This window comes from Sturnira hondurensis, unplaced genomic scaffold (assembly GCF_014824575.4).
Source record: "Sturnira hondurensis isolate 20B ecotype Veracruz unplaced genomic scaffold, ASM1482457v3 Scaffold0020237, whole genome shotgun sequence".
Lineage (NCBI taxonomy): Eukaryota > Metazoa > Chordata > Mammalia > Chiroptera > Phyllostomidae > Sturnira > Sturnira hondurensis.
The window spans coordinates 10,788,965-10,812,366 of NW_028092868.1; the positions used below are offsets into that span (position 1 = coordinate 10,788,965).

A 23,402-nucleotide genomic window follows, 5' to 3' on the forward strand; every position below is an offset into this window, starting at 1 on the left:
TTAACACAATCATTTAATTTTCTCGTGATGTCATGGGTCAGGAACTCAGGAAGGGCTCAGCTGGGCAGTTCTGGTTTGAGGCTCCTCACGTACACACAGTCAGGTGTCAGCCTCCTGGCCGACCACTGATGCTGCCCGGCAGCTGGGCAGCATCAGCCCGGCACCTCCATGTGGCCTCTGCGCATGGCAGACTCAGCTGCTTAATTGGATTCGCTGGCAGCTCAGAGTCCCAAATTCAAGTGCTCCAGAACACCATGGAAGTGTCCTCTATTGATGGAAGCAGCCACAGGCCCACAAGGATTCGGGGGGACTTGCAGTCTACCTTTCAATGGCAGGAGTGGCAAAGTGACCCTGTAGAAGAGCAGGTGGGGTGGGAGAAATTGTTGTGGCCATCTTTGGAAAATGCAGCCGACCACAGGTGTTGTCCCAGAGTTCTATTCCCTGCTTCTTCGGGAATCATGCTGCATCCCAAATAGGACCTGTGAGGGAGGAGCTTTGAAAGGAGGGTTTCTCCATTTCCTACTCCTTAGCCCTTTCTTCTCTTTTGCTTCCTGGCCCTCCATGAATACCAATGGTATGAATGAACTGTCTGGCGCACTGAGGCTTGATTTGGTTTTGGACATTTATGGCGGTGCCATTTGGTTCCACTGTGCTTTGGTGCTAAATTCATGGCTTTGCACAATCATTTTCTCTATTGCATAGTGCTTACAGCTTTGTTTTTCTGATGTTCTACCAGGGTTGGCTGAGGTTAGAGATTATCTGGAAGATCTTTTAGAAAGTTTCCAGGAAGGTGAGAGGATTTATTCTTCATCTCTTCCTCACTAGGCTTCTTCAGGAAATTGTGTTACCTGCTCCCAGAAGGCCTTCTGGCTCTGGGAACGCTGGATAGCATGCCCCATGCAATCTTTGCTTAGTTTCCAATGCAGTGCTCTGAGTGGCATGCCTGCCTTTCCTCCCCTCTCTCTCTTTTCCTTGGTCTAACAACCCTTCTCTTGGTTCTCAGAGTTTTTGAGTAGTTGTTTTGGGAACAATAAAAACAACCACCATGTGAAATACATAAACACAAGAATCACATTTCAATCATTCTCACCAGTACCAGCAGTCTGTGTGCTTGGCAAGCTGTTTAGGAGAGAGAGGTAAGAGCCCGTGGGATAAAACATGGATTATTTACTGATAAGTATCTCATTCACCCTTTGCATATGACTAAGCTGCTTTGCAAGTTAATATAAGTCAAGTCTGTATCAAAATTAAAGGGAGAACTTGCCACAGAGAAATAAAATTTGCAGCATTTTAGGAAGGTAATAGGCAAATTTATATGTATATGTGTATATAGTATGTGTATACCCACGTTATGAATGGTCACATGGCCTATGCACGGTTTTCATCCCTGCGCTGTTGGGAACTCGCTGTGGGTTGGCATGTGACCATGAACTTGCTGTGTCAGCTAGTCTGCTGTTTATTTGGTTTTGCTCCAGGGGTGCACCTCCCCCTGCAGCCCTGTGCTAGTCCTTGCAGGAACTCAGATGGTCTGGGCGCAGGTAGAAGATGTCACCAGGCGTCTGTTAGGCCCAGTATCTATTAGTTTTATCCTAGGGTTGAAAAGGCATTTTCTTATGTTACAAATGCACCCAAACTTTATTTGCACTAAAAACACTGCAGGTATTTGTTGAAAGAGCTTTCTGGGCCCCATCCTGGAAGACTCTGGTTTAGTAGGCTTGAGGTGGGGATCGGGTTTTTTTGTTAACAACTGCAGACCCCACTTTGCCAAGTGTTCCGTCCATTCCAGCTGACATTCATAAGGGTGATAGGAGAACTCAAGAGTTAAAGATTTTAGCCTTTGCTGTAGTTGACAGGCTTAAGCAATTAATGACTGTGGAAAGCTGTTATTCCAGGAACTGGAATGCATGACTACTCCAGGAGCTACCTTTGTGCCCCAGGGGGTCTGGAGGCAGGGAGATGGTATCTGAGCCACCGGGTTCCTGGGAGGGAACGCAGCCCGGGATGCAAATAAAGAACTATTGATCGACAAATAAACAAGTATTAGGAAATTTGCAGCTGGACTGCAACTTTTATATAATTAACCTGTTTTTCAAACCCCTTACCTACCCTTTCTTCTCCTGATAAAAAGGTTGGCTTGAAATGAGATGTTAAGGTGGTTTTGAAGGTACATAATCCACCATCTTCTCAGATCCCCAGCTATCTGAATGAAGTGCCCATAAGTTCATTCCTTGTCTCTTATTGGTTCTGGCAATGAGTGACAGACAATCAGATTTCTCAGCTAGGGAGAATTTGGGAGAGAGGGATTTATTCTGAATGTAGCACATCTCTTTGGTATCCATACTCAAAATGAGTAAATAAGTGGAAATACACACTCGTTTCTTCCTTAAGGATTACTTTAATAAGAGCCAAGGAAGGCAAAGAATATTAGTTGGCCCAAGATACACTTCTAATAATTATCAGTCTTTAAAGATGAAGTGAGTAAATGTGTTTGATGTTTGTGCTTGCACAGCATATAGCTATGGCTGAGCACTGTTTTACTGGCTTCAGAGAAGATTCATTTCTTTTTGTCTTAGACTTGTTTGTTTAAAGTACATAAATGGATGAGGGTCCTTAGTGACATTTACACTAAAGATCAAGTCATCAGGAACTGATGTGTTATCAATGCTTTTCATAGCCTTTTAGCTGCTGTTCTTAAAATAATTAGTAAGACCAGATGAATCGAACCATGATAACAGTACTGAAAATCATTTAAAAGAAAAAAACAACAAATTTCTTTTCCTTGTAGATAAAATATCTCTTCAGAGACTTCTTTGGATTCTCTGTGGTAATCTTAGGTCGGATGGAGGGAAGGCAAGACTGGAACTCTGATTTGAGAACAACTTTCTGCTACAAGGTTCAGACTGAGTTACTGGTGCTCAACAGAACAACCCAAAGCTTTCCTGAAATCTCTGAACATCACAACGCTTCGGCAAAGAGTCCACCATATTTTGCCATGTATAACGCACACCCACGTTTTTGGCCCACATTTTTTCCCTTTCGGGAAAAAAATCTTTTGTTTTAAATTTTTAATTCAATTTAAATCTATTAACTAATTAATTGATTTATTTCTAGAGGGAAAGGGAAGGAGAAAGAGAGGGAGAGAAACATTGATGTATGGTTGCCTCTCACANATCAAGTCATCAGGAACTGATGTGTTATCAATGCTTTTCATAGCCTGTTAGCTGCTGTTCTTAAAATAATTAGTAAGACCAGATGAATCGAACTGTGATAACAGTACTGAAAATCATTTAAAAGAAAAAAACAACAAATTTCTTTTCCTTGTAGGTAAAATATCTCTTCAGAGACTTCTCTGGATTCTCTGTGGTAATCTTAGGTCGGATGGAGGGAAGGCAAGACTGGAACTCTGATTTGAGAACAACTTTCTGCTACAAGGTTCAGACTGAGTTACTGGTGCTCAACAGAACAACCCAAAGCTTTCCTGAAACCTCTGAACATCACAACGCTTCGGCAAAGAGTCCACCATATTTTGCCATGTATAACACACACCCACGTTTTTGGCCCACATTTTTTCCCTTTCGGGAAAAAAATCTTTTGTTTTAAATTTTTAATTCAATTTAAATCTATTAACTAATTAATTGATTTATTTCTAGAGGGAAAGGGAAGGAGAAAGAGAGGGAGAGAAACATTGATGTATGGTTGCCTCTCACATGCCCCCTACTGGGGATCTGGCCCTCAACCCAGGTATGTGTCCTGACTGGGAATTGAACTGGTGACTCTTTGGTTCTCAGGCCAGCACTCAATTCACTGAGCCACATCAAATAGAGCTTTAATTCAATTATTTATTTATTTAGATACTTGTTTTTTGTATTATAAAGGAATTTTAGCATTTATTTTTGAACATAATATGGTATAAAAATTTTTTTAAGAATATGTAAGTCTTTTTTTAAAAAAAGATTTTATTTATTTATTTTTAGAGGGGAAAGGAAGGAGAGAGAGAGAAATATCAATGTATGGTTGCCTCTGGTGTGTCCCCTGCCGGGAACTGGCCTGCAACCCAGGCATGTGCCCCGACTGGGAATCGAACCGAGATCGTGTGGTTCGCAGACCCATGCTCAATCCACTGAGCTACACCAGCCAGGGCTGGTATACAAATTTTATGTGACAAATAATTACAAAACATAAGAACAGATACAAGGTAATTCAGGCACTACCCATATATAATGTACATCTTTATTTTTTTCTCAAAAATTTAAGCAACAAAGTACCCATTACACATGGCAAGATATGGTGATTGATGCTTTGGATACCATATCTTTTTAAAATGCAGGTAAACAATTGAGTAGACCTAATAGAAGAAAAGCCCTGAGCTGGGTTTCAGAGATGAGAGAATGAAAATCTTGGGGATGTCAAGGAGGTGATGTTCAGCTAGTGCGGATTAGCTAGGTATCAGACAGGCCCTAGGGGGTTCTTGGTTTTTTTCACTCCCCCACCTCCTCCATCAAATCTATTACCAATTGAAGCTCAAAAATTTACCCTGCGTCTGTCCACTGCTCCCTTTCTCTCCTACCACCATCCTTGTCCAAGGCGTAGACATCTCTCACCTGGACATAGACAGCAGCTACCAATGGTGTCCGTTCCACTCCAGACACATGGAGTGAGCTGAATACTGCCCCCCCCCCCAAGATATCAAGTCCTTTTCTTTGGAGCCTGTAAATATTACCTTATTTACAGTTGTGATTAGGATCTGGAGAGGAGAGATGATCTTGAATTGTCAGGGTGGGCCCTGAATGCAATCACAAGTGTCTTTGTAAGAGAGAGACAGGGGGAACTTTGACTCACAGGGAAGAGAAGGCAATGGGATGATGGAGGCAGAGTTTGTAGTGATGCAGCCCCGAGCCAAGGACTGCCTGCAGCCACCAGGATCTGTAAGAGGCAGCACCTGCATTTTGGTCCAGTGATGCTGCTGTCCTTCTGTCCTCCAGAACCATGAGAGAGTCAGTTTCTGCTGTTCTAAACCACTGTGCTTGTGATAATTTGTTATAGCAGCCCGGAAACTAAGCCTCTTAATCCACTCTTCCTGCAGAAGTCAGAGTGAATTTTTAAAGGTGAAAATCAGACCGTCCCAGTTTCTTGCTTATACCCTACTCATGCATTAGTATCACAGTGAACATAAATCCAAAGTCTCAGAGAGATAATTGTCGGACAGCTGGGAAATATGAATATGGGCTGGCTACTAGATGATATTATAGAATTATTATGAATTTTTTTAGAATCAGTAATGGTACTGTGGTTATGTAGTCTTGGGAGAAGCAAGCTGAAGTATTTAGGGATAAAGTGCCCTGCAACTTACTTTCAAGCAGCTCATGAAAAATTGTATATTTTTAGAGGGGCCTGGTTGGATAGGTCTAGCTCAGCCTGTCAGCCGGATGTTGCCTGGGGCTGCATTCTTCCTGAAGGCTTTCCTAAGGCTGGAAGACCACTCATGTGGCTGGTGAGTTTCTGATGTCAAGTTTGTTTCTCTCCACATGGACCTCTCCATGAGACTGCTCGAGTGTCCTTACAATATGTGGCAATCTTCCCCAAAGCAATTACAAAGACAAAGACTGCGAGGTCTTTATAAACTACTCTCAAAAGCAATGCACCAACCACCACTTCTGCAAGTTCATGCAAGGCAGCCCCAGATCAGTGCGGGAGGGGCTGATACATGGGTGTGAGCACGAGGAAGTTAGGATTTTTAGGACTCGTGTTAAATGCTGGTTACCATATTGGGAAAAAAAAATCAAACCAAATTAAGTTATAACTAAACTCCTTACTCTTGCTTATAAAGTCCTACATGGTCTGGTTCCTCCTTTTTTCAAACAATTTTCCTTGTCCACTCTGGTGCGACCACACTGGCCTTTCAGCTCTTTCAAGTAGCCAAGTATTTTGATGCCTTCGGGATTTTGCACTGCTTGTCTTAACCAGATATGCTCTTCCTCCTCCTCCTCCTTGCATGGTGGAAGGTAGTAAGTTTTCAGCTTAAATGTCCCCTCAGAGGGGTCCTGTGTTACAGGCTGGAGGTTTGTGTCCTCCCTTTCCACCTCTTCCTCCCACCTCCTCCTCACTCCTTCCCTGCTTCAGATTCATGTGCTGAAAGTGATTCTCCTGTGCTGGTATTGAGGTGCTGAGGGCAGAGTCCTCGTTAATGGTATTAGTGTCTTATAAAGGAGACTTTAGAGAGCTCCCTTGTCCCCTCCTGCCATGTCAGATTACAAAGAGATGACCATTTACGACTCAGGAAGTCCTTACTAGATACCAAGTCTGCCAGAGCCTTGAATCTGAGAAATAATTTTTAGATAGAAAGGGGAAGGAAGGGAGAAAGACAAGGAGAGAAACATCACTGTGTGGTTGCCTCTCATGTGGCCCCCACTGGGGACCTGGCCTGCAATCCAGGGATGTGTCTTGCCTTGGAATCAAACCAGCAACCCTTTGGTTTGCAGCCCATGCTCAATCCACTGAGCTACACCAGCCAGGTAAATTTTCAGTGTTTATAAGCTACCTAGTATTTTGTTATAGCAGGACTAAGGAATGCCCCTTCACTGTTCATTCTGTTACCTAGTCCCTTGTTATGACTTCCACCCTTTTAGTTCTCTACATAACAGTTATTTGATATATTTCTTACGTATTTGTCGGTGTATTTATCATTTATCTTTCCCACTTGTAAATTCCGTGAAGACTTTTCTATGTGGTTATTTTTGGACCCCTAGTGCCTAAAATATTGCCTGACACATATTGGTACTCTGCGACTGTTTGGTGAATGACAATGACGGGCAGGAGTAAGTGCTGAGCAGTAGTTTAAAGAGCATCATGGAAGCACAGGCGAGAGAGCACTTTCCATTTCTATAATCTGGACACTTTATCAGGTGATTGCTCCCTGGAGCTGTCATGTGGAATGGATTGATGGGTGGCCCTATGGGCTCTGTGACGTGGTCTAACGAAATGATCTCCTGACAGAGCCTGAAGACACACCGGTCTTCCTGCCCACAATCACCCGCTGTCAGTTGCCACCCGAATTCTTTCTCTATTTTTGAAATGGTGTAAAATCCACCTTGGTTCTCCTGCTGCGAAGCACACAGCAGCCTTCACAACCTCATTGTGGGCTCAGGGCCCCAGACTTCCCCTCACTGCCCCTTCCCCACAGCTCAAAGACAGGTTTCAGATCATTGCCTCTCTGGATTGGTGGGACGGGGGTTTCTTAGGCTTTTCAGCCCACAAATACGTCTTCACCTGAATCATTGCTAAATCTGGGGTGCTTCTGGAACTTCTACAGCCTGCCTCTGGAACCCCATCTTCTCCATTTTATCCTAGCCACATTTGGTCCCTGGGGTATTGACTCTTGCTCTACTAGACCACAGTGTTGACGCCTTCTGGTTGCCGTCTTTGGCTAGATCCCTCAAGGAGCTTTGAAAAGAGACCTCTGCTGCTTAAGGTGGGATATATGAATGGCAGCCTGGGCCACACCTGGGAGCTTATTATTACAGCTGGAGACTCTGAGACTTCCTGCAGCAAATATGCATTTGAACTCAATCTTTAGCCAATTCCTATGAGCACACAAGTGTGGAAAGCACTGGTGTATAATAGACGTTGGTGTTGCCTTCAACAGGTGCAAAGGAGCTGTCCTTCATCTGCCAGTCACCAGTTAGGGACTGTCCCCCAGGGGAGTGAAATCTTCCCAGGGTCATCCTGGTTTACCAGGTACAAGTTTTGGCAGCCTGAGGGTGGTCTTCCAACACAGAGAAGCAGATGCTGCCTGCCGGGAGCAAGGCATGCAAGTGGGAGAAATGGAAAGCGATCAGAAGGAGTGTGGGAAGAGCATAGATCCCACCCACACCTCTCAGGGGAGCCTATTAGCTCTAATTTGATCTCTCCTGGTTTTCTCCACTACTGCTCATGGCAACTTCCTCTGAGAAGTGAAGCACTTAAAACATCCTTTCTACCCGCACAGCCAGGCTGCCAGCATTAACCCAAACGTGACTCCGCTGCAGGCACAGGGAAAAGCAACGTTAGCAAAGCCAATTTCTTTCTCAACAAGGAAAGAGTCTGTTGCTAAAAATTTTTGCCAACCTGGTGATGTGTGAATGTTTATAGGTATTTAATTGTGTTTTAGGAAATGGTGAATGTAAGTTTGGAGGAAGTAAATGTTCCTGGCTTTCCTTCCGTTTTGTGGAAATCTTCCAAAATTACAAAAATAAGCTTCAATAATAATATAGTTGATTTTTAGTGTGGTAATTGCCAGAGGGAAGGGGGCTGAGGGATGGTAGAAAAAGGTAAAGGGAGAAGAAAAGGCAATGGAAGGAGACTTGACTCGGGGTGGTGAATGCACAGTATACAGATGATGTATTGTGGAATTGTATACCTGAAACCTGTATAATTTTGTTGACCAACGTCACCCCTATAAATTTAATAAATAGAGTAGTTGATTTTTTAAAGTGTTGGATCTGTTGAGACATAATTTACATCTTGTAAAAAATTACCCTTTGAAGCCTATAGTTCTGAGTTTTAACAAATGTTCATAGTTGTACACTCACCACCACAACCAAGATATAGAACAATTTCATCAAAATAAAAAAGTTCCCTTCCACCCCTTTGTGTCTTTCCTTCCCCTACCAACCTGATTTCTGTCTCTACAGTTTGGGCTTTTCCAGAATGTCATACAAATGGAATTACTCACTTGGTATCTTTTTGTGCCTAGTTTCCTTCACTTGGAATAATGCTTTTGAGATTTACCCATATTGTGCCTATCAGTCAGTATTACTATCATGTTAACTGTTCCTTTTTATTGCGGAATAGTATTCTTGGTATGAATGCACCAAGATTTGTTTCTCCATTCACCAAACATTAGGATGGTTTCCACTTTTTGACTATTATGCATAATGCTGCTATGATCATTTGCATGCAGGCTTTTGTGTGAATATATATTTTCATTGCTCTTGGGTAAATACCTGAAGGTGAAATGGCAGGGTCATGTGGTCACTGTACAAACTTTTAAAGAAAATGCCAAACTGATGTTCCAAACTGATAATACCATATCACATTGCTGCCAGTAATGCATGTGCAATGCCAGGTGACTTGCGTAAATATTTGCTAGCACCTGGTATCGCCGTTCCCCCTGCCATTTGAGACATTCTGACAGGTGCATAGGGGTTGCTCGTGGTAGTTTAATGCTTGTTTTCCTAATGACTAATGGTATTGAGCATCTTTTCATGTGCTTATTGGACTTCCTTCTCTCTTTTTTGGTAAAGTGTTCAAATCTTCTATGATTTTTTTTTATGTTGGATGGTGTGTTTTCTTATTGTGTTTTGAGAGTTCTTTGACATTGCGGTTGCCTTTCTTTGATCAGATCTGTTTTGTCCCAGTCTCTGGCTTTTCTTTCCATTTTCTTAATGTAATGTCATTAAAGAGCAGAAGATTTCTCTTTTAACTTTTTTTTAAAAAATATATTTTATTGATTATACCATTACAGTTGTTCTATTCCCCCCCTTCATTCCCCTCCACCTGCACACTCCCTCCCCCACCATTCTCCCCCCCTTAGTTTATAACCACGTGTCTCAAGTTCTTTAGATTCTATATTTCCCCCACTATTCTCGCCCTCCCCCCTATCTATTATCTACCTACCATCTATGCTATTTTCTGTGCCTCCTCCCCCATTCTCCTCCTCCCACCCCCCTGTTTCTAACCCTCCATGTGTTCTTCATTTCTATGGTTCCACTCCTGATCTAGCTGTTCTCTTGGTTTGCTTTTGTTTTAGGTGTGGTTGTTAATAACTGTGAGTTTGCTGTCCTTTCACTGTTCATATTATTCATCATCTTTTCCTTATATAAGTCCCTTTAGCATTTCATATAATAAGGGCTTGGTGATGATGAACTCCTTGAACTTGACCTTATCTGAGAAGCACTTTATCTGTTCTTCCATTCTAAATGAAAGCTTTGCTGGATAAAGCAATCTTGGCTGTAGGTCTTTGGATTTCATGACTTGGAATACTTCTTTCCAGCCCCTTCTTGCCTGTAAGGTCTCTTTTGAGAAATCCGCTGACAGTCTGATGGGTACTCCTTTGTAGGTGACTGTCCCCTTATCCCTTGCTGCTTCTAGGATTCTCTCCTTCATTTTGGTCTTGGCTAATGTAATTATGATGTGCCTTGGTGTGTTCCTTCTTGGGTCCAACTTCTTTGGGACTCTCTGAGCTTCCTGGATTTCCTGGAAGTCTATTTCCTTTGCCAGACTGGGGAAGTTCTCCTTTATTATTTGTTCAAATAAGTTTTCCACTCGTGGCTGTTTCTTTCCCCCTTCTGGTACCCCTATAATCCGGATGTTGGAACGTTTAAAGATGTCCTGGAGGTTCCTAAGCCTCTCCTCATTTTTTTGAATTCTCATTTCTTCATTCCTTTCTGGTGGGATGTTTTGTTCTTCCTTCTGGTCCATTCCATTGATTTGAGTCCCAGTTTCCTTTCCATCACTATTGGTTTCCTGGACATCTCCCTTCATTTCAATTAGTTTAGCCTTCATATGTTCCTCTAATTTATGACTGTAGTCTACCAGTTCTGTGAGCATCCTGATAAATAGTGTCTTAAATTGGGCTTCTGAGAGGCTGGCAATTTCCCGGTCGCTTAGGGTTATTGGCTCTGGGACTTTGAGTTCCTCTCGCACCATCTTTTGGGCTGTTTGTGCCTGTTAAGTAGCAGGATGGAAGCCCTAGGTGTTCACCAGAGCAGGGCAACTCAGTCGCTGGGTTGTGACGTTGTATGTGGGGGCGGGGTCAAAGAGGGACAATGGCTTCCCTCCGCCCGCCCCCCCCCCCCGCTGCCGCGACCCCCACCGGCACCGCAGCCACCACTGTCACCCGGCCCACGCATTTTTCGTTCCACTGCACTTGAGTGTGCCACCACTGTCGGCCCTCCACCACTGGGTTCGTCCCCTGGGGCCTGCGTGGTCCGTCTCACTGTGTGCGAACGTGCGACCTTGGTCACACATTCTGCCCCACACCCCGACTGGCTTTGGGCTGCCCGTGCATCTAGCACCTAGGTTGGGGGATCTGTCCTGCCGGACCCAGCTCCGTTGCTGGTTCCGCCTCTCTTACTGTCCCGTTGAACGGTTCGTAGCTGTCGGACTTCCATATAATTCCGTGTTCTGGTCTTTGGGTGTGTCCTAGTTCTCCAAAACTTTTGTTGTAGTCAAACTTGGTTGTGGGAGAAGGCACAGTGTTTCCACCTATGCCTCCATCTTGGCGGAAGTCCTTCTTTTAACTTTTAAAAAATTGTTGTTCAAGTGCAGTTGTCTCCAAGAAGTTTTTTTTCTTTTCCCAATCTGCTTCTTTAAAGTAAGATGGAGATACAATTCACATATCACAAATTTACCTTTTTAAGGTGTACAATTCAATTGTTTTTAGTAAATGCCCACATTTGTGACTACCATCAATACCCAATTCCAGAACATTTTCATCACCCAAAAGAGAAGCCTCATAGCGGTTTCACAGCCACACCCCATTCTCTTCTCCTCTAGATCCTGGCAGCCACTGTAGATTTATCACCGATCTGGACACTTTGTGTAAATGGAATCATATAATATGTGACTTTTGTTTCTGGCTTCTCTCGTTCAGCATAGTGTTTCCAAGACTCACGCATGTTGTAGGAGGTATCATTCCTTTTTATGGCTGAATAATACTCCGTTGTATGAATATACCCCATTTTGTTTATTCATCATCAGTTCGTGGACATGGGTTGTTTTCACTTTTTAAAAAATATTTTATTCATTTATCTTTAGAGGGGAAGGGAAGGAGAGAGGAGGAGAAACATCAATGTATGGTTGCTTCTTGTGCATCCCCTGCTGGGAACTGGCCCCTGCCGGGAACTGGCCTGCAACCCAGGCATGTGCCCTGACTGGGAATTGAACCGCAGTCCTCTGGTTCACAGGCCCGCACTCAATCCACTGAGCTACACCAGCCAGGGCTCGTTTTCACTTTTTGACTATTATGCATCATGCTACTGTGAACATTTCTGTACCAGTTTTTGTGTGAATGTATGTTTTCACTTCTCTTGGGCACATATCTTAGAGTGAAATGGCTAGGTCACATAGTAACTCTTTTAAAAAAACATTTTTCTTTAATTAAAAAATAATTAAGTCTGTATTTTACTTTTAAAATATAAATATAAGCAAGTACTTCGATTTAAAAGGGGAAACATGTCTGGAAATTCAGAAAAGGAACAACATAGTAAGTGAATAAATATATGAAAAACTAAACACTACAAGCACTCTATATGGTTTTTTATTTTATTTTATTTTTTTGTGCTTTTTAATTTTTATTTTATTTTATTTTATTTTTTTATTTAATGCTTGTTCAAGTACAGCTTTCTGTCTTATATTCCCAACCCTGCCCGCCCCCCGCCTCTATATGGTTTTTTAAAATGTGAATTAAACAGTCATGGGGAACATTTATCCCAGAGATTTTGTGTTGAAACTTCACATGTGTTGAGGGTTCTGGGCTGGGAGGAGGAGGGTGGAAGTTTTGGGGCACATTCTTGTGCTCTGTTGGTAGGAATATAGTCGAAACAATCTTTGGGGAGAGGTTTTGGCAATATGAATGAAAAACCTTTTAAATAGTACATAATATGACTCAGAAATTTTACATCAGAAATGTATCCTAAGGAAATAAGTATGATCCCTAATATTTAGGAGACTTGACACAGAATTGTTTGATATAAAGGAATGAAGGATATAAAGATGAGGAAAAGCTGGTATATAACACAATGAGTAGGTTGAGGGATTTAAAACAGGAACTCTGAGTTTTCAAAATGATCCCACTGTGCCTTGCAGAAGCTTCTAACTTCCTTTCTCTTGCTTCTGTTGGGAAATTGTGGTCATTTCTTAGGAGTAGCCTGAGATCTTTGAAGGCTATTCTGGCTTAAAACCACTGTGGCTTGACTTTTTCTCTTATGTCGGTTGTGTGGGGGAGGTTGGGGGGGACTTGTTTGCTTTCTCTAGAAACATTTTCCCTTGTCACCTTCAAGAGAAATGCCATGAAGTGGGCCCCAACCCTAGAAGGACGCATAGGTCATGTGTTTCTTCTTTGCACAGGGACTGCTGTGTGCAGAGGGGAGGTGCAGAGCCCTGGGGTCCTTCACTTCCTCCTTGGAGAGAAGGCATTGAGTGTTCTTTCAGGAAGTGGGGACTGCAGAGTGTCTGGCTGTCTCTGAGGTCTGGCAGCTCTCTACACTGTGAATCAGTGTGACACTTGCTGCAGGCACCACTGAAGGGGCCCCATTGTTTTGGGAGACTGAGAAATGGGCTGTGTCCCTTGAACCACTTCTGTTAGCTGCTGGGCATTGGAGTTCTTCCTGGGATTCACAGAGAAACTCTTGATGATTTTCCACCAACCTTTTCCTGGGGAAGAGAACTCATTTTTCCCATTGGCAGGAAAGATCTCCTTTGGGAAAGTAAGGTAAGGATTTTTCATGTCAATCTAGACGATCTCATTTCTCACGTTTATTTCTCTGTGAAATCGATTCTCAGTGCTGCAGTTTCAGAAACTTGATTTTATCTGATCATTCCCTTTGGGGCTTATTCCATTGTGATGGTAAGCAATCAGTTGGCATCTTAGTTTGGTTACATAGCAGCTAGGAATGAGCGGCCAGAGGGAAACAAAGACCAAGACATTCTAAAAAAAGAACTGAATACAGGAGGCTAGAAGCAAAGGAAGGCATGTCTCACTCATGGACCCAGCAGTGCTGAGCCTGGTTCAGTCAGGCTGCCAGGTATTCCAAACAACAAGCAACACTGTGGTAGTAAAGGAAGTGGGTAACCTTTGAAACTCTGTGTGTATCATCTCCACTGGCTGGGAAAGGAAAACCTTGAGACTGTGTATTCATCCTAAGCCCTAGCAGAGGGGCGAGGGAAGGGGAGGTTCACAATGACCGAAGAAAAGCCCATAAAACAACTGTGGTTAATTGCCTGCCTCCTGTCACACGTACAAAATGAACAAATGGAGCCTGGAGCAAGATAAAGATTCAGGCTGACAGACCCCCAGAAATACCTACGTTTGGGTAGTCAAGTCTTCCCAGGAAAGCTGGCACTGTCTTTACCTGTCAATCAATATGTAACTCCCTCACCCCCATCCTACACACCATGTAAGTTCTCAGAACAAAGGGCTCTCTTGGTTCTTTCGCTACACTGTGGGGGGTTGGGCAGGGATCCTGTCCAGCTGGCGTCTGGCTTGGGGGGTCCCCTGTCTACCCCCCTTTTGGTTATCTGGCATCTGGTCACCCTGCTCTTGCCACCCTTGCTTTTGTTTTCCCGTTAGAACTTAGCGCTAACACACTCTGTTTGCACATTAATGGGCTTTCTGGTCTGTAATTCTTTACTACGTCAGCAAGAAGAACTGAGGTTCTCTGGGAGTTTCTCCAATAACAGTCTCATGGTGAGAGCTATACTTACCACAAAGATCAAAACGCTCCAGTGTGAGCAGCCAGGACACCCTGTCCCAGTAGGAAAATATATGTGGGAGAGGAATGAGGCCGGAAGGTGAATATTACATGGTTTTAAGGAGCCCATCTGTGTATCTGCTGGTAACTCCACCCATAACCTACCAGAATGTAAATTTCACTGAAGTACAGTTTTGTTGGCCTTGTTCAATGTTGTATCCTCAGCACCCAGAATAGTCAGAGGTACTCAGTACATATGTGAGGAATGGATGGATGGAAGGCTGGCTAGCTGGATGAATGAATTATTATTTTCTAGAGTCACTGTCCTCTGAGAAGCTTTCCCTGACCATTCTAGGAATATTAGACTCCCTCCTCTGGGTTTCCATGGTACTTTGAATCAAAGCACTTAACTCAGTATTGAAACTATTTGCTTACATATCTGTCTTCCCTAAAATAGTGTAAGTTCCACAAATGTAAGGATTCTGCCTTATTTTCCCACTTAACTAACTGGAAACACTTCACAGTACTCTGGCACATAGTAGATATTCATTGAGTAAAATAATAATGCTACGGCAGCCTCATGGTTTTCTCTCAGCTAATGGGATCTTGTTGTTCAGTGGATCAGGATATTACATTAATCAGGACCCACTTTCTTCTTCAGTGTTGGTCCTATATTATTAACTTCTTATTCTTTGCTTTTTATTGCTTCCAAGAGAACAAACATCCTTTTATTTTCAGCTTTCATTTCATTATCTCTCTGTTGAAAGTACAAATACACTGAATGGTTTCCTTGGATTACATTTCTAGGACCAAATTAGTTACTTCCTGATGTTATACAGTGAGGCACCTTACTTAATCTCATCAGCAAACCATCTCCAAGTCTTAGGGTAGGATGCATTATTTCTGGGAGTGCCACCTTGACATAGCACATTCCTCTTGAGTTAGGTGTTTTCTAACAGCTCTGGTCACAAAAACTGATGTCTCCAGCCTGGTCTGCACTCGCTCTGGCTCACCTCTCTTAACACCTGCACTTTTTTCAATAGGTGTACTTGCCTTCTGAGCAGGTCGTGTTGCCATGGGATCCAGGATTTTCTTGGCAACACTCTGATAACTCTGAAAGAGCCAATGGTGTTATGTGACCCCAAGCCCTGGATCATCCAGAAATAATATTCAATGTTTTAAGACCAGGAATCTAGGAAGTCGAGATGTAGACTAAATGGCAAACACACATTTAAAATCAGGGCAGGCTGGGAATCTGAATCAAGGTAAATATTCAAGTTATGTAAAATTGGCAAGAACTGGGGAATAGCGATGTGAGCCTCTTTCTTTGGCAGAGTTTGCTGTCGCGGAGAATTCCAAATTTTCTGTTGCTTTGTGTGGCCTGACCCAATGGATGTGGGTGGTTGGAGAGGCCAAGGAGGTGGTGAAAAGGAAGTTCTATTGGAAGGTTCTTTGGGTGCTGGAGCCAGTCTCACTAGACCAGCGCGACACTGCCATGCATTCGTTGGGTACATACCACCAGGGTTTGTATGTCAGCCTTATCTAAGTCCCCCTGTCATCTCCCAGGAGGCCTTTCAACCTGTACTTGTGTTGTCATTTAGATTCATCCAGTTGTGTTGTACACTGAGGGTACCTGTGATGACTGCTCATCCGTTCTTTGATGGAGTAGTTTTTCCATATGTCTGCATCCCGATGGCACTGAAAACCCATTCGTTTTGGGGTCAAATCCCCATATTGCCCAGGGTATTGATCTAGCTAACTGTCTTCTTCAAACATGGGTTTCCTTAATTTAGATAGTTTCTTTCTGTTTTTCTTCTTCAGGTGTTACCTACAAGTTTACTTTATCAGATTTGCCCTCATTTTCTACCCATAGGGTCAACTTTTTTTCTTCTTCACAGCCATGATTTTCTAGAGGGCTTCCTTACCCTCCTCTGTGTTTCTCAAACAGTCTTACTGAACTTTTTTGGTGTCCTTGCTTTTCCCAGGAAGCTCCTGCCACCATGTCTGTACCAGCTGGGACTCATCTCAACATCACCCGCTCTAGTTTTCTATGCAAGAGAAGGAACAATACCTTTCTCAGATCCTCTTCCTGAAAAAAGGAGAAAGGAATTCACCTTTTTCTAACCAAAGGTTTGTGGTCTTCATACATTTTCTCCCATTCCGAGTGTGTGAAATTGATCTATGTTTTTGCCACCTTGCTCATAAACTATACCTGTGTTTACTACCCTCCCACTTCCACACCAATAAAGCAAATCTTGGGGACAGGCTCCATATCTCATTCATCTCTGCAGGCCCAGCAGTTGACACATGTGCTTAGCTGCACAGTATATGTTTATTGAAGGAATGAATGAGTGAATGTATAAATAAAGAAAGTAGGATATGGGCGTAAATTTTAAAAATCTGATAAAAATTTTTGGATCACTCAAAAGTAGTTTATTGATAATATATCTAGGGCTTTCAAAGTCAATAATTTTCTTTGTCATCAATACTTAGAATGTGAGTCTTTTCAAAAATACAAAATACAATTACAATAATGTTTGTAAAAGTAGTATTAGTGACTATAAAATTTTTCTATTTGGGAATAAGTCCATGAAATAAAAAGGTAAATGTAATGGTTGTATTTAATGATAATCACAAGGGTAAATATTGAAATAGCCATTTTTTTTCAATAAATGTGATTCAAAATTCTATGCCCATTCTAAAAAACAAATATACATGATACTGAAATTAGCCAAAAGCTTTAATGACATGGCATAGTGAACTTTGCCATGAAAACATGCAAGTTCATCCCAATGGGAATAAAGAATTTGCTGTGATTGGTGGGCTTATATCACAGCAAAAGAAACTTTATAAATCTGCAAGTTCTGACAACTGAGAGAAATCAATGATATAATTAAGCAAAAGTTCAAGTTAATAATGCATTATGTACTAAGTAAAAGTTCTTAGACACAGGCAAAACGTTAAGGCATTCCATGAGTTTTCACTTTCAATGATCAGATTTATTTAAAATCATAGTATTTAGGTTCAGGAAGTTGACTTTGCAGGATGTGTATAGTATGAATGGTGCAAAGATACCTAAGACTTCTTAGACAGGGGTATTTAACCAAGCAATGTATATTGCGTGTAGATTTCAAAACTAAAGGTGTTCTTTTTCATTAGTGAAACAAATTACAGCATATAAAAAAAGGTTAGTAAGAAAAGCTATAACTAAATTGCACCTTAATTTGGGAAAATATTGTAGAATTGAATCTGACAGAAGTTTACAATAATTCTCAGTGCTGAGTCAGAGAGAAAAAAACCAAAGCACTTCTTGGAATCTGCTTACTCCTACTTTGCCAAGATTGTACTGATGATGAAGCATTTGGTTTATGGCTAAAGCCAGGCGTGGTCTGCTGAGACAGAAAGCTATGTTTTATTGTTTAGGATGGGGCAATTCTCTTAATTGTGCAATGAAAAGAAACCATGGACTATGAGTAGAGGATTGCCTACTAGCAAAACATGAAACCCACCATTTGGCTGCTATGTATTATTATTATTATTTTTGGACATGTCATTCCCCAAATTTTTCCATGCCCCTGATGGGCTTTCTATACACTTATGGATTAATTTTACAGGTTCTAAAATATTATGTAAATGAACTCATACAATATGTACTTTTTTTAGTCTGATTTCTTTTGTTCAACTATTTTTTTGAAATTTGTATTGTTGCATGCATTGATACTTCATTACATTTTGTTGCTGAGTAGTGTTCTGTAGTGTGGATTTCCAACAGTTCCTGTAAATTCACATTTAATGGGCCTTCTAGGTGTTTTCAGTTGGAAACTATTACAAATAGTATTTCTATACAGATTTTGTGTGGGCATGTTTTCTTTTCTCTGGTGTAAATTTAGATGAATATTTAAATGCCCACTTGTTCGATTGTATGGTAAAATATGTTTAATTTCATAAGAAATGACCACTTTTCCAAAGTGATTTTAACATGCACATTCCTTCCAGAAAGAGGAATGTCCCATTGCTCCAGATTCTTAGTAACACTTAACACTTTCTTGTTGTTATACACACTCTATGCACTTTGTATATACTGGCACCTCAATATGCTTTCCCTTTGCATCTGTTGAGATACATATATATTCCTCTGCTATGTATTATTTTGTAAACTTTAATAATGTTAAAGTCATACGCAGGTAAAATAACTTTTCACTAACTTAGGAATTACTGTCATGCAACATTAAAATAGCTTCCGTGAGCTCTAGCTGGTGTGGCTCAGTGGGTTGAGCACTGGCTTGTGAATCAAAGGGTTGCTGGTTCGATTCCCAGTCAGGGCACATGCCTGGGTCATGGGCCAGGCCCCCAGTAGGGGGCACATGAGAGGCAACCACATATTGATGTTTCTCTCCTTCTCTTTATGTCTCTGTTCCCCTCTCTCACAATAAATAAATAAAATCTTTAAAAAATAAAATAAAATAGCTTCAGTGTATTTCAAAAGAAAATGTTATAAGACAAACTATTTTTTGCTTTTTAAATATTTTATTTATTTATTTTTAGAAAGAGGGGAATGGAGGAAAGGAAAGAGGGAGAGAAACACTGGTGTGCGAGAGAAACAATTGGTTGCCTCTCCCATGCCCCCAGTGGGGACCTGGCCCCCAGCCCAGGCATGTGCCCTGACCAGGAATTGAACCAGCAACCTTTCAGCTTGCAGGCTGGTACTCAATCCATTGAGCCACACTAACCGGGGCTAGGATGAACTCTTGTTAGACAAAAACCAATAAACCAAAGGAAAAAATCTCTTAGATGCAGAGGAATAGGATTGGCAGTGAATCGCTTTCTCAGCAGCAGAATGAGGGCTGTTTGTTCTTTGTGGTTTATAGACATCATATTGACCTTTGGCATCTGGAGAGAAGGGAGGAAAAGGAAAAGGCCATTTGCGTACCGCCTGCTAGGTAACTGTCAGAAGATTCAGGGCTGTGTAAGCTTCATGACATCAAAGACTCGGTGTTTCTTGGTTACTGTCCATTTCCAGCACTTACATTTATGCTGGGGACACACAGGTAGTTGGAATTTACCACGTGTCCATCTTGGCCACTTTTGTTTCTTGGCTAGTCCCACGCCCATGCAGAGAGCTCCACCCCAGAAGAATTGAATGACTGTTTTGTTTTAATGAGTGTACCATAATTTCATAAAAAATTCATTATTTAAGTTTCTAAGATTCATGAAAAATGTCACCATCGCAGTTCGTATGGAACAGTCTTTTTCTGAAATCCCGGGATGACTCCTATGCCTTATTTAAATGTGCAGAAAAAAAAAAGTGCAGATAAGACAGTGAAATGTGCCAGGAACTCGTGCCTTCTTCGTGGACGCAGATTTCATTGCTACAGCAATAACTTGGACCATACGCACTTGTCGTTATCTAACTTATAAAACGAAAGGAGCTTCGTCACTATCCTTATGAGCTAACTTCTTTCCAGCACTTCCTTTTAAAATATTGATGCATATTCCAGGTTTGTGAATTTATTTCACCCCGCCCACATCCACCGGCAGCCTGGTGTTTTAAAATCTTAAGGTGCTCAGTAAAGAGGCATGTGGACATTGCTTTTTTAAGATGTGTTTTTAAGAATTAAGTAGTTTAGAAACGGACCAGGTTTTATTAAAGCAAAATAAGCGGTCTTTAGATTTGTGAACGCTTCGAGTGCTTAGAAGAGTGTCTGTTGATGAAAATTTAGTCCAGATAAAAATGAAACATGAAGCTGGAGAATTTCCATTTTTATATTAAAAAAAGGGTTAACACTCCTTTTAAAAAGTTAATCGCCTAGAAAAGCACTCGTTAGAAAATACGAGATTTTCCTGTCCCCAGAAGTCACAGGATACACCTACAGACGCTTTGCATTTTCTCCCAGTTCTGTGCGTCAAGTGCTGTTTCCAGTTGGCGAACAATCACGGCTAATCCTTAGTGAGTGCTCATTCTTGATGTCAAGTGCTTGGCACTCAGTAAACACCAGTTCCCTCCCTTCCTTCCTTCCCCCTTTGAAGAGAATAACAGAGGAGATCCTCTAAGCATCACAGGCGGGGGTGATTTTTAAAATACCAAAGAAGTATGGACACAATTAGAGCGAAGGACACCTTTAAAGGGAAGGGGCATGTTTATGGTGGGGGAGGTCTGGTCACTCAGAGAGGCTTTTAAGAACCATTCTGGAAGAGTCCACTCTCCTCAGTGCCCTCTGGCAGCAGACCCTGAGCCCCTGAAATCATTTCTGAAGTTTATTCTCTGCGGATGACTTCTTCCCTTTGGGGACAAGTCACACGCTGACTCTCGTGGTACAGTCACTGCCTGCCTGCCTGTGAGTGTCTAGAAAGGAAACGTTCTCCTTCATCTCAGAGATCATAGGTCCCTCCTTCTTCAGAAGTTCCCGCTGTAAGCACGGGGGTAGTCTGGCTAGACCCACAGGAAGCCGTTCTCAGCTCCCTGAAATAAGGGGGTAGCTGGCCCCTGCTTTGCCCTGCTCTATCAGTCTGCTTGGGTTGCCACAGCAAAATGCCAGACTGGGTGGCTTAAACAAGAGAAACTGGAGGCTGGAAGTGCAAGGTCAGGGTGTGGGCAGGATTGGATTCCTCTGAGGCCTCTCTCCTTGGCTTGCTTGTAAGTGACCTTCCTCTTGCTCCCTGTTTCTGTGGTCGTTTACTCTGTGCACACACACCTCTTTTGTCTCCCTCTGCATGTCCTATGTCCTCTTCTTACAAGAACGAAAGGGCACTGATCAGATTGGATGAGGGCCCCCCATGGCCCCCTTTTACCTTAATCACCTCTTTCAAGGCCCTATCCCCAAATCCAGTCATCTTTGGAGGTTCTGGGGCTTAGGGCTTCAACATGTGAATTTGGTGAGGACATAATTCAGACCAGAACATCTGCTTAGTCTTTTTCTTTCTCTTTCTAAAGGAACTTAACCCACACAGTCCGATATGGCACTGTTAAGAGAAAACAATAACAGAACGTCATCTCAGCAATCAGAAGGGCTGGTTTGAAGCCAGACTTCACCATGACCCAGCAACGCCCTGAGCAGAAGTGTGGGGAGCTCATCACAGCCTTTAAATTTTGACCTTTGCTGACATGGGGTCACCTTGCCCAGGATGGAGAGAGCGGGCCCCTGAGGTTGGACTACCTGGTCCAAATTCCAGTATCACTGCTACAAGCTAATTAACTCTGGTCAAATTACTTCCTCTCTCTATCCCTCAGTGTTCTCTTCTGACGAATGGGAATAATGATAGTGCCTACTTTATAGGCTGGTGGTGCAGATTAAAGAAGTCAGCCCCCACCAGAGCCCTCTCAGCGAACAATCGACACACGCTATCTACTATTACATTTTGTCTCTGTCACCATCTCTTCATACGCTCCCACCCAGGCCTTCCACTCACACTACACACAGCCAATACTCACTTGCTCTTCTTCTGACGTGGGCTGTTGGTTCAGGAATGGTTGCTCTGAGGTGAGAGAAGAGGGAAATTCCCCAGCTCAGTGACCAGACCCCATGATGAGGCCAAGGTAGCAATTGCTTGTCCCCCAACAGGGATCTGCCTCACTCGGCCCAAACTGCCTTACCAGGAGGGGCACAGGGTGGAGAGGAAGAGGGTTTCCTACACGGGCCTCGGTAAAGCAAATGTCCTGTTGTAGAGCCACGAACACCATCTTTGTATATGGGCATGGGGGCAAACCGAGACCAACCAAAGGAGAGAAGCAGGGGCTGCTTGTTCAGAGCTTGCTACACAGCAAGGGAGGCAGCCGTCGTCACTGAGGTCTGGGTGGAGACCCCCAGTCAGAGAGAGGAGTGGGAAATCTTTCTGGTGGGGACAGGGGAGGTTTGCCTTGATGGGTGGTTATGGGCCTGGGGGAGCTCTAGGCGGCCAACTGGAAGTGGGTACCCCACGTGACTGGTTAGAGGTGCATATTGGGCTTTCCCTGGTTGGTCCTAAGTTGGAAGCAGGGACTAAAATTAGGCATGTGCCCTGGCCAGTGTGGCTCAGTTGGTTAGAGTGTTGTCCCATGCAGCCGAAGATTGCAGGTTCGATCTCTGGTGAGGGCACATACCGAGGTTGTGGGTTTGGTCCCCAGTTGGGGTGTGGACAGAGCAACCAATTGATGTTTCTCTCTCACATTGATTTTTCTCTCTTTCTCTCCCCCTTTCCTTTTTCTCTAAAAGAAGGAATGAAAAAAATGTCCTCAGGTAAAGATAAAAAAATTAGGGCCCTGGCTGATGTAGCTCAGTGGATTGAGCACCGGCCTGTGAAGCAAAGGTTCACTGGTTTGATTCCCAGTCAGGGCACATGGCTGGGTTGCAGGCCAAGTCCCCCAGTAGGGGCCACGTGAGAGGCAGCCACACATTGATGTTTCTCTCCTTCCCTTTCTCTCTCCCTTCCTCTCTCCCTAAAAATAAATAAATAAAATATTTAAAAAAATTAGGGAAGAGACCCAGCCCAGCCCTCCCCACACATCTGCTTCCTTTTGGGCGGTTTTGCAGGGAGTGGTGTGGTGATGGCTGGTTCTGACTTTTCAGGGCAGTTGTGGATATAATGTATTCTTTCCTGGAGTCCCTTGGCACCAGGGTGTTATTTCAAAGCTGAAGCCAAAGGAACATTTTGGGCTAGAAGGAAACAGGTATTCCCCATTTTTTGATTTGAGAAGAAGAAAAAGGCTCAAGGAATTGTCCTTAAGTGGAAATAATATGAATAGAGGAAGAATTATTACATGGGTTTGGCTGCCATTATCTCCTGACATGCAAATATACCTCTGAAAAGGGATTTAAATTTGGAGATTGGAAGACTCTTTCTGGCTGCACAATACCGAATACATTACTGATTTTTCTGAGGTGCCACAAATAAATGAAAGACAGTGATGGCAGCCCTCTCTGATTTCTCGGGTTGGCAGCCCTCCTGGAGGCGCCATGTGCACAAGAAGTACCCGAG

The 23,402-nt window shown here is 42.8% G+C and overlaps 1 protein-coding gene across 2 annotated transcripts in view; it reads left to right on the forward strand.

Moving 5' to 3' along the window:
- Window positions 1-240: 240 nt before the first annotated feature.
- Window positions 241-23,402, forward strand: part of LOC118975393 (probable G-protein coupled receptor 148) — a 28,196-nt gene continuing 5,034 nt past the window's right edge. The window contains exons 1-2 of one of the 2 annotated variants that reach the window (XM_037029313.1): window positions 241-418; window positions 16,436-16,580. In XM_037029313.1, coding sequence (XP_036885208.1) covers window positions 16,501-16,580 — 80 coding nt within the window. In that variant the 5' untranslated portion in view covers window positions 241-418; window positions 16,436-16,500. Of the gene's footprint in view, window positions 419-13,217; window positions 13,472-16,435; window positions 16,581-23,402 lie in introns of those variants that run through there. The other variant, XM_037029312.1, reaches the window with a different exon arrangement.